Source organism: Triticum urartu, chromosome 2 (genome assembly GCF_003073215.2).
Source record: "Triticum urartu cultivar G1812 chromosome 2, Tu2.1, whole genome shotgun sequence".
NCBI classification, from domain to species: Eukaryota; Viridiplantae; Streptophyta; class Magnoliopsida; order Poales; family Poaceae; genus Triticum; species Triticum urartu.
The window spans coordinates 375372018-375384371 of record NC_053023.1 but is presented as its reverse complement, the minus strand read 5'-3'; the positions used below and the strand labels follow the sequence as shown (position 1 = coordinate 375384371).

General features: G+C 42.2%; 1 protein-coding gene across 2 annotated transcripts; it reads left to right on the top strand.

Moving 5' to 3' along the window:
- The first annotated feature begins 3449 nt into the window (after positions 1-3449).
- Positions 3450-8708, top strand: LOC125537359 (homeobox protein knotted-1-like 12). 2 transcript variants are annotated; one of them, XM_048700666.1, is made up of 6 exons: positions 3450-3642; positions 3711-4020; positions 4127-4240; positions 4368-4512; positions 7805-8058; positions 8178-8708. In XM_048700666.1, exons 2-6 carry the CDS (start codon positions 3823-3825, stop codon positions 8382-8384), a joined length of 918 nt encoding a protein of 305 aa, XP_048556623.1. In that variant the 5' UTR covers positions 3450-3642; positions 3711-3822; the 3' UTR covers positions 8385-8708. The 2 variants fall into 2 exon arrangements, with proteins under 2 accessions (XP_048556623.1, XP_048556622.1); XM_048700665.1 differs by having other exon boundaries at positions 3450-4020.
- Positions 8709-12354: the final 3646 nt, after the last annotated feature.

Here is a 12354-nt window from a genome sequence, read left to right as displayed (position 1 = left end):
AAGGCAATGATCATGAGTATAAGCATCATGTCCATGCCAAGTAGACCGACTCCTGCCTGCATCTACTACTATTACTCCACACATCGGCCGCTATCCAGCATGCATCTAGAGTATTAAGTTCATAAGAACGGAGTAACAACTTAAGTAAGATGACATGATGTAGAGGGATAAACTCAAGCAATATGATGAAAAACCCATCTTTTTACCCTTGATGGCAACAATACAATACGTGCCCCGTTACCCCTACTATGTCACTGGGTGAGGACACCGCAAGATTGAACCCAAAACTAAGCACCTCTCCCATTGCAAGAAGAACCAATCTAGTTGGCCAAACCAAACCGATAATTCAGAGAGAAATACAAAGATATTCTATCATGCATATAAGAATTCAGAAAAGACTCAAATAATATTCATAGATAATCTGATCATAAATCCACAATTCATCGGATCTCGACAAACACACCACAAAAGAATATTACATCGGATAGAACTCCAAGAACATCGAGGAGAACATGGTATTGAAGATCATAGAGAGAGAAGAAGCCATCTAGCTACTAGCTATGGACCTGTAGGTCTGTGGTAAACTACTCACGCTTCATCGGAAGGCCAATAGAGTTGATGTAGATGCCCTCCGTGATCAAATCCCCCTCCGGCAGGGTGCCGGAAAAGGCCCCAAGATGGGATCTCACGGGAACAGAGGCTTGCGGCGGTAGAAAAGTATTTGCGTGGATGCTTCTGGTGTTGGGGGAATATTTGGGTATTTATGGAGCGAAGATTAGGGTTAGGAGGTCTACAGGGGGGCACAAGCCCAGGGCCCCCCTGGGGCCCACCCCTAGGGCTTGTGGCCTCCCCGTAGGTCTTCTGGCCCCCTGTCCAAGTTTTCTGGGTTTCTTCTGGTCCAAGAAAAATCACCGTAAAGTTTTATTCCGTTTGATATTCCTTTTCTGTAAAACTCAAAAACAAGGAAAAAATTGAAACTGGCACTGGCCTCTGGGTTAATAAGTTAGTCCCAAAAATAATATAAAATAGCATATGAATGCATATAAAACATCCAAAATAGATAATATAATAGCATGGAACAATCAAAAATTATAGATACGTTGGATACATATCAGTATTGTGACTCAGCGTCACTTGCCACGTCCACTGGGGCATGGTCGACACTCGACACCTCCGAGATATCATCTTCTGGAAACTCTGCTGAGAGGAAACCATATCAAAATCATATCCAAGTGTGTGAGGGTCACTATAAAGAATGATGCCCTGAAGGCCCCATCATCTCCTGATCCGGGATCCCTAGAGCAGCCGGAACAAGGTGATGACGATCGTAACTGGTGATGCCTTCTACAAGGATACGTCGCCCAAGACACCGCTATTGTCTGCCATGACCGAGGTCAAGATGGTTTTCACAGGCATTCGTGCCACTCCAAACCAGCTGCTACCCGGGTCAGCGCAGACCCACGCCATGATGGCACGCGTAACCACTGGATAATCGGCAGGGAACCAGCACCCCTCACCGACCCCTCATCATGTCGTCGTCTGTCAACGGGCAAAACTGATGAAGATCTGGAAGGCATCCAGATCCCGACCATCGTCGTGCCACCATCGCCATACAACACGCGGGTTCCCGTCGGCCAGGGGGGCGAACTCCGCAGCCACACGACTAGAGACGCCTCCCTAGCCACTGCACGCGCGTCCCCCGGTAGCCCTACCCCAGCCGATCCATATGGTTTGCCACCGCGTCAGTGCCCCAGCCTCAATGTTTCGTGACAACAGATTTCAGTTAATGATTTTTGACTACATACATGTAGTTGTATGCATTGGTTTGTATGCCACGTTGCTCAGAAGGAAAAAATGTAGATTTTTTCTTATTCGTGGAAAATACTTGATAGTCTATGACAAGCCATCAGATCGTGGAAAATGTAGATTTCAGTTGAAGATCTTGTTGTATGCAACTTCTAAGACTAGGGATCAGTATTTAGATCTTACAATAATATTTTCTGGAGTGGTGATGGATGAGGTCATGAGAGATATACAAAGGGATATCCCATGATGCATGCTCTTCGCGGATGATGTGGTGCTAGTTGACGATAGTCGGACGGGGTTCAGTAAGAAGTTAGAGTTATGGAGACACAACCTTGGAATCGAAAGGTTTTAGGCTTAGTATAAGTAAAACCGAGTACATGAGGTGCGGTTTCAGTACTACTAGGCGCGAGGAGGAGGTTAGCCTTGATGGGAAGGTGATGCCTTAGAAGGACACCTTTCGATATTTGGGGTCAATGTTGTAGAAGGATGGCGGTATTGATGAATATATGAACCATCGCATCAAAGCCGGATGGATGAAAGTGACACCAAGCTTCTGGCATTCTGTGTGACAAGAGAGTGCCGCAAAAGGTAAAAGCGAAGTTCTACATGACGGCGGTTCGACCCGCAATATTGTATGGCGATGAGTGTTGGGCGACTAAAAGGCGACATATTCAACAGTTAGGTGTGGCCGAGATGTGCATGTTGAGATGGATGTGTGGCCACACGAGAAAGGATCGAGTGTGGAATGATGATATATGAGATAGAATTGGGGTAGCACCAATTGAAGAGAAGCTTGTCCAACATCGTCTGAGATGGTTTGGGCATATTCAGCGCAGGCCTCCACAAGCTTCAGTGCATAGCAGACGGCTAAGGCATGCGGATAATGTCAAGAGAGGTCGGGATAGACCGAATTTGTCATGGGAGAAGTCCGTAAAGAGAGATATGAAGGATTGAAGTATTATCAAAGAACTAGTTATGGACAGGGATGCGTGAAAGCTTACTATCCATGTGCCAGAACCATGAGTTGGTCATGAAATTTTATGTTTTTCACCTCTAATTTACCCTAATTTGTTTGGAATTAAAGACTTTGCTGTTGTTGTTCGTTATTGTTTTTTGATAATATTTTCTGCAGTGTTTCTACATATAGGCCTTTTTACCAAATAAATTTCATTCTTCATCTGAATAAAAAGGTGTTGATTAGTTCATCTATACTAGTAATACTTGAAGATAGCCGCTATAAGGTTGTAAACAGCCGCTATATATAAAGTCACCTAAAACCAAAGTTGTAAATGCCGCTATAAGGTTTTGAGCTTGTAGTCGTCGCTAGGCGATATACGAATCTGGATTTTTATTATTTCTAGTATTCGTTGTACTACCATGATTGAAAATGAATATATGAAAAGTTTTTCCAAAAAATAAATTTATATTCATGTTATTCTTCAGTAAAGTAAAAAAGAAATGGACCATAACCGTTATAGCCACTCTATAGCTATTTGAGCTGCTATTTGGATTTGGCGTAGCTGGTTATTTAAAACAATATATGCGAAAAACAAGCTCCAGTTCCGAACAGGCTGCTAGTATTCCATGCGACCGCAGCAGGAAGGAAGCAGGTGTACATATACATCTCCCCCTCCGCTGTGATTTGACGTGAGAAAGAGGATCGCCACCAGCCACTCACACGCACAGCCCGGCTAGCTAGCTCCCCCACCTTTCCCTTCCCTTCCACTCCGCGTCCATCTCCCTCTCCGGCCCATTAATATCCACCTCCCTCCCTCTCCCAAGCCGCCATTACTGCCGTACACGGAGCTGCGAGGCATAGAGAAGAGATCTCTATCGGTTGAGCTCTATTTTTCTCTCTCTTCTTACGAGCTAGGGTTTGTTAATTTGCTCATGGATCAGAGCAGCTTTGGGAATCTCGGAGCTGGAGAAGGGGGCAGCAGCAGCTCCAAGGCTTCTTCATCCTTCCTGCAGCTGCAGCCACTGTCGACAACGACGGTGGCTTCCGGGCGAGGCCCGATGGGCGGAACGTACTACGGCACGCCGCTCGCGTTGCACCAGGCCGCCGCAGCCGCCGGGTCGTCGCAGTACCAGTTCCACCACCACAAGAGCAGCGGCGAGGAGATCTCGCAAGCGGAGGCTGAGGCCATTAAGGCCAAGATCATGGCGCACCCCCAGTACACCGCCCTCCTCGTCGCCTACCTCGACTGCCAGAAAGTACATATATTATACGCTCATGAAAATTGCTAATTTCATTAATCCAACGGCTCGACTGTATCAGCAAGCATGATATATACCCGTTTTTCTTTTGCGTGATTCGCAGGTCGGTGCGCCGCCGGACGTGCTGGAGCGGCTGACGGCCATGGCAGCGAAGCTTGACGCCCACCCGCCGGGCCGGCTGCACGAGGCTCGCGACCCAGAGCTCGACCAGTTCATGGTACGTCTTCTTCTTCCCCGATTCCGATCACACACACCATGCCATGGCCGTTTAATTCTTCATCCGCCGATTCTTGTTCCAGCTAGTACTAAGAACGAACTGACTCCTTGTGCTAGTGAAATTGCAGGAGGCGTATTGCAACATGCTCGCCAAGTACAGGGAGGAGCTCACGCGGCCGATAGAGGAGGCCATGGAGTTCCTCAAGCGAGTGGAGGCGCAGCTCGACTCCATCACCGGCGGTGGCCACGGCTCCGCGCGCCTCTCCCTTGCCGGTAAACCATCCCTTCCATGACCCATCCCATCTACTAGTACATGCTTGTTCGTTTTATATATGTATCTCTGGCTGCATCCATGTGGGTCTCGGAGGAAGGCCTTCCGCATTGGGAAACGGTTGCTCCGGATGATTGAGGTGGTTGCCTTGGATCATAGCCATTGTTAGCCTGTTCTTAATTAACCCGTGTATTAGTTTATGATGGGAGGGCTTGGAAAGAGAATGGCAGAGACCTTTCCTTTGTGTGCACTAATAAATTATTACCACTAGTTAAACTTAATTAAGTAGTAGTGACTGATTAGTTAATCAACTAATAATCTGAAGCTAGCTTCGGTTGGCATGGAGGGCACAGTGAGGAGCCATGTCTCATGGTTCTCCTCCTCTCGTTTAGGATTATCATATTGCATATGCCTAATTGAGCACACTACACATGCTAGCTTTTCAACTAATCCCTTTTTTAATTTTTAATCCCTTCTTTCTCTCCTTTTTCTTTTCCTTTCACTTCACGACAAGACACTAGAATCCATTGTGTTAGGGTTCCAAGGCTGCTAGTTTGCAGGAGAGTCATCGATCTCCATGCATGAAGCTTCAAATCATCTCTTCTTTTCTTGCACCAGCTACTAGCATGGAAAACATATATAGTTGATTAATTTTCTTACAGATCATCACAGAAGCCTTGTGAAAACTCCATTATAGCTAGCAAGCTAGCTAGATCACCAGTGTTCCAGTCTCGCAAAAAGAAGTGTTCCAGTACTGTTCCAAGGACTAGTCCGTATATTTTTTGCTCTTTATTGTTCTTCCAGCTCTACAGCTTGGGTGCAGTGCAGGGTGCAGCACGGATGTGCTGGCGGTCGTGTCTTCCGGGGGGTATTCAAGGGGCACTATTCTGCTTGTGGGTAGGACATGTACATTAGTACATATATACAGTGTGTGGGTAGATTTAGCAGAATAATGGGGATATCTGATGCACTGTTGCCAGGGGACGACTACTGTGTTCTTCCTATCTCCATGGTTGTGGTATGCATGCATTCCAAGGAGATCAACAGCTCAAGGTGTTATATATTGTTGTGGTATATATGTGTTCAGAGAATAATTCCTTGTGTACAGAATAATGGCCATGTAATTAAGGCACATTACAAAATGCATAAACTAATAATATGTCATTATTATCATCTTACACACACACACACACACACACACACACACACACACACACATATATATATATAGGACTCCTCTTCTGTACTCCTGGGAGTATGTACTCCCATTCTCAATATACCTCATATACGCATTAATTATACTTCTTTATTATTCTCAATATACTTCATTAAATATTCTAAGATACCTCAATATGAGTTTTGTTGAAAAAATATCATCTGCGATGTACTTTTTGTAATATACCTTTTTCACATACAAACACATCAGTATATACGTAAACATTTAAAAATATGTAGACTCACATGAATTTTTTCATGGAACTCATTTTGGGGTATCTAATAATTACTAATAAAGTATATTAAAAATAATAAAGTGGTATAAAAAATTCATCTATGTGGTATATGAGAAGCGGGAGTACGTACTCCCAGGAGTACACAACCATTTTCCTATATATATATATATATATAGGACAAATGTTTTCTACCACCAGTGGTAGTTACCACCACTTATATACAGATCAACATTATAAGTCAAAGTGAGAACATTTTAACTGCAACTTGAACTAAATGTTTCATCTCTTAGGAGGTGTAAACTATCGGATCCACCCTACTCGCCTCGTAGGTGAATTGCGCGTATAGTATTCAGGGAAAAGAAATTCTTGAAGCTGTTTTTTTTAAATCAGCATAATACATATATGATTTCTCAAAGACATGGAACATTAGAATCTCAACAAATTTGGTGAAAAATCTAGATCTTGTTTATTCAGCAACTACGGGTTTTTTTCGAGAAGGAGGATTATCCCTGGCCTCTGCATCAAATTTAGCAACTACGTATTATTTATTTTATTGGTTACAGTTTCAATTGTCTGTTTGTTGAATGTGCACACAGAACAATATATGGTGCACGTGGAGAGACAATGAACTAGTTTTGTCCTCCTATTCTTCTAGTACCTCTAATATCATTTGAGCTAACCATGTGTCAATTAAGAGATCAAACAAGTGAGGTTTAAGGGATGCCGAGGCTTGGTGCCTGAGCGCCCCTCCATCCATCCTTAGCGGTCTGTTTAAGGTGCATGCACACCAATTTAAGGTTGCATAGATTAAACAAATTAAAATTAGGGTAACATATTGTAGACATTTTGTTTGAGGGAATTTTAGAAAAAACGTTATTCAGGAAATATTGAGGACATTTCTTGGGATTCCATTCCATTCAAGTCATTCAACAAAATAGTATTATTCTTATCTGTAGATCCACTATTATTCTTGCACATCCGAACTGAAGTTATGGTCAAACGATATTTGTTTATTCTTAAGGCGATCTTCACTATATTCAATTATATTGTGCCTAGATAATGTTTAATATAAGCAATTGGGTTCCTCTGATGGTATGGTGCACATTTTGTCTCTTTCCTTTGGTTTGCTCATTTTCATTTACTACTTTGGTGTAAGATATATATAGTTTGGCAAATTTCTTAGAAAACAGTCAATTTTGTAATATTTTTTCTTCCAATATTCATCATGCCATGCAAAAACAATTACTCCCTCAGTCCCATAATATAGGAGCGTTTTTGACACTACATTAGTGTGAAGAAAGCTCTTATATTATGGGACGGAGGGAGTATATTGCAGGGCAACTGCTTTGCTACCCTGACTCCCTGAGCATCTATAAAATCAGTCTTGTGTGGAAACAAATATCTTTGAAAAACATTGGATCCACTACAGCTTACAAGACTATAGCTATAGTTGCTGGCTTTCCTCTGTTTTGTGATACGTTCAAATAAACACTTCGGAACTGGTCTATCAGGTAATGGTCAGATTGGTATCAGTTTCAACTGACAAACCATGGCCTTTTCGGTCCGATTCGGTCTTATTCAGCTCATTGCAAAGTCCAGCTAATTGGGACTGTAGCCACACTACTAGATGTCCAAAATTACACTGTTACACTCGAATCCTGCATGCATTCCTAAAATGATAGATTTGTTTATAGACAAGCGATGGGCTTTCTGAATACTGCAACCACCCCATTGTTGTCCGACATGGTGGAGACTGAAAGTCTGAAACCAGGTCTGGCCGTGATAACCATTCTGATCTCGACAACACACGTGTATCTTACCATTACCAATTTTTTACCTACAGATGGCAAATGTGAAGGCGCTGGCTCTTCTGAGGATGAAATGAACGCTAGCGGGCGTGAAAATGAGCCGCCAGAGATAGACCCACGCGCTGAGGACAAGGAGCTCAAGTACCAGCTTCTGAAGAAGTACAGTGGCTACCTGAGCAGCCTCCGGCAAGAGTTCTCCAAGAAGAAGAAGAAGGGGAAGCTCCCAAAGGAGGCCAGGCAGAAGCTACTTCACTGGTGGGAGCTGCACTACAAGTGGCCTTACCCCTCGGTATGATAAATGCTTCCATCCCTTAAAATTTACGGGTTTTTTTTCTTTTCTGTTCCACTCATTTCGGAGCCGCATGTAATTTCCATCAAAATGAAAGCTGCGTTATGTATCGAGTGTAGGAGACAGAAAAGATCGCGCTTGCGGAATCGACAGGGCTAGACCAGAAACAGATCAACAACTGGTTCATTAACCAGAGGAAACGGCATTGGAAACCGTCTGAGGACATGCCGTTTGTCATGATGGAAGGATTCCACCCACAGAATGCCGCTGCCCTCTACATGGACGGTCAGTTCATGGCTGACGGCATGTACCGCCTTGGTTCGTGAACCTACTTGAACAATTGATCTGGCGAAAGGTGATTGTCACATTGGAAAAGATATCTGTATTCAGCACTGGTTAAAATACATGGACATTGTTATTGAATTTTTGGGACCTTCCCGGATTCACAGGCTCGCTCTAGTTTCAGTGATGGCATATAGTTCTCCCGTAATGTTGTAAATTTCGATTCGATGGGTTGCAGTTTAGATGTATTTGGATCTCCTATTTGATATGATTGTATGTTTCAGATTTGTGAAACATGTTCAAAGTTGCCTATCTGAATCACTTATGTACATTGGTTTTTTCTGTTAACAGTTGAGGTGGATATGGTCACGATAACGTGTATATTGTATGAAAATTTCAGCAGCTTTAAAGTTGTATAATTCCTTAGCGTTACCCAGTTGAATAGGCTGTAGCCAAAATTTCATCCATCATGAACTGTCTAACATTTCCCTGTGGAATTTCTGAGACACCTAATGATCCAAATTTATAGAGAAAAGTATCAACATAAGAAAATCAAATAAATACAGTACACGTAATGGAATTTCTTAAACACCTAATGTACTGTGCACTCACACATTTAGAGGATTTTCATGTGGAATCTTTGAAGGGGATTTGTGCTAACTGAAGACAACCTCGCTCATCGAAACTAGCAAGGAAGCGACAAATTTAGTTTTTGTACTCGCGATGAGACAATCAAATAGTTTTTTTTTCAATGCAAGTTTGCGCATTCTAGGTGGTCGGTCATTCAAATAGCGTCTAAATTGTATCTGCCCATAAACATTGCCAATATATATTGTCACAGGCTCGACCCGATACCAAATAGGCCTTAGGCTGCTTCCTATGTAGAGATTAGAATTGTTTTTAAAGGCAAAAAATCTATGTTATATATCCTTGTGCTCATTGGCCCTGTACGTAGTCTACATTACACATCATGGAATACTAACCACTATTTAAGGTAGTGTGGGTGCGGTTGGAGTGGGTGGACAGTGAGGTTTTCCTGACATAGATGGCAGCCTAATCTCTTGATCGGTCCACCATCTCCTTCAACATCGGCATAGCCCATATGAGCACATATATTATTTCTTTACTTGCATCAGACTGGAAGTTTTTGACTGCGTGCATCTTTGGTACGCAGAAATCAAATGTCGCTCATCACATTTTTTATCCGCTTAGTGCTACGTTTTGAGTTAATAAATGTGTCATTTATCGAAAAACATCAGTCTATAGCATAGTGCCCCAATCACAGCACAACTGTAACAATTTTTGTAGTTATTCGGTAAAGTGTTTTAATCATCAAAATGTACCCACACGATAGGATATATAGTTTTTTGGCTGATTAATGTGGGCATTTTCTAACATTTCCGAGTAAATGTGGATCATCGTTTAACCCTAGCCAATCGCATAATAGAAGAGATAATTGAACTCTTTTGAAAATCCATGGACTAGATTGAGCTTGAATGGTGAAACGTAACCCCCCACGTTGCTACACATAAATAAACACAAAGTGCTTGAGATAACTTTTTCCTTGTACCATGATCATTATGGTTTTGTTCTCATCTTCATTTTCAGTCAAATGTCATCGAGTGGCTGCATATGATTGAATGTGATGTGACAAATGTGGGATGTTTACAATGAAACAAGCACATACATCTGAGATAAACAACATTAAGAGAAAACAAAAATAGAACAGGTAAACCCTTGAAGCTAATCATTGGTACCATAATTAGTGTTAGTTGCCAAGGAAGTCGATATCAAGATGATTTCAGGATTGCAGCCATAGTAGGTGATACCTTTGAAAAGAGCATTAATCTTGTTCTATATGTTTCATCCTAGTAAGTTATACGTGCATTGCCAGATCTCAGATGATTAAATTAGAACCAAAGATCGACACCGTTACTCTACTATAATAGGTGAAAGAAAAATTTGAGGCATATGCATGAAGCATCTTCTAATTCACCATGCTCCCTAATTTTGGAACCCTTCCATTCAATTGAGGTGTTCAATTTTGAATTTGGTTCACGATTTTGTCTGGGTCAACAATTTCTAAAAGAGCTCTCGCATTTAATTGAGGTTCACAATTTTGGATTTAGTATTTTGACCGAGCCAGCAATCTATGAAATTAATGCGCATCAACCAGTGTATAAAAACAAATCAAGTCTTGTGCACTCTCTCACCATCCGGAAAAAGTTCCAACCTGTGACACTGTAGCACCTTATATATGCGGCCACCAGCGCAAGAAACTTCCGCATATAAGTATATGTTTTTCGACAATGGGTGGATTTTATTACTCAGAATGAAGCATCAAGAGGATACTAACATAGTGAGCACACGCCTGGCCTTTGCATAACTAAGATGCACAGAGCCGACACCAACGCACGCATACAAAAAACACCGGCAAATAGCAAAGTCATATAAGACCAAAACTATGCCTAAGCGAGAGAAAAAACCCACCCTGAAGCGATCAAAATCGTGATCGACAAACTACAACGATGACCGTATCTGCACCAACCATCTCATGACACCCCAAAGACAACGAGATTCTTCAACAGCAACGTCTTCAGGAAGGGAGCGACACTCGAGTGCCGCCGTCACTGGAACCAAGCACCAAAGGTCAGAGTCTAGGTTTTCACCTAAAGAAGCGGTCTGAGCATATCCGAGCAATGCCTTCAACAAGGTAACGACGTCAAAACATCGTCATTGCCAGGTATATCCATCATGGGCCAGACCTAGGTTTTCACCCCGGAACTCGAGACCGGGTACTCAAAAAGCACTACCATCGGAGTCAAGCTTCTGTTGTCGCCACCACTTTCTGAGATCCTAGCAGCTGCATGTGCTGGGTTAAAGCAATAGTTGCCGCTGCACAAACACACCCTCTGCATCAAGCCATCCTCCATAGATTGCATATCACTGTCAAACCAACCACTGGATCTTGGAGAGTATCACTCGCAAAGACCTTTCAGTGGACATCGTAATCCGCCGTGAGGCGGCTACCATGCCGGAGTGTTCATCCTGGACCAACACCGGCGAATGAGGACCATATAAGTATAAGAGTATGTGTTGATTAGCAGATAACACATAACCACACAACTAAGAAAGCCCATAAAAACAACGCATTCTTATAAAAGGAAACACACTCCATTATCTTCCCCACACGTCAACCAAATATTTTATTTATGAAATCCCAACAACATGAATGGTGCGGAAAGCACACCCAACCCTTTTAGTAAGGTGCAAAAGTCGGGTATAATATATTGAGCATGTTTTGTCTAGGTGTGTTTTTTTGTATCTCATATTGCTATTATTAATAGTAAATAACAAGAATAGCTATTGCTTTATCTGAAGGTACATCGTAGCCTTGAACACAAATAACAATGTCACCAAGTAAAAGATTAAAGGCAGTTTCAGTAGAAAAAGAAGCTAGAGAGATTCTAGAACAAAGTAGAAGTGTTTTTTGAGTTTTGTGCAAAATGTCCATATATAGGACTTAAGTCCAACCATAAAAACTTCTAGATGGTACATGTTGCAGAATATAGTGTGGTAAAGAAGAGATCCAATGGCCAGCAACACTCGGATTTACTACGCCTCCACCGTACAGTTGTTATTCAATTTTAATCATACAATATTGTAGTATAGATATAGATACAACTCCAGTATTTAGAAAGTCTTTTCAATGCCCACTCCCTTCGTTTATATATAGAGGGTTCATTTCAAAAGCCGATGATATCAAATAGAATTTTGACATTCAAATCTCATTATTGTACCGTTTGCTCTTGAACTTATTATTTTAGCCTCTTGGGCCATTTGGATCATCAGGAATGACTTCATCTTCAAGGGATTGACTCCCAATCTATACAGCTGCGGGAAGAAGCTTAAAGAGGAGCTACAGTGGATTTTGATGAGAGCGCAGAGGAAATCTTATCAGCACTTTGAACCATGGTTTAGATCATGTCCTAGTGTATTCACCTTGTTTATTGT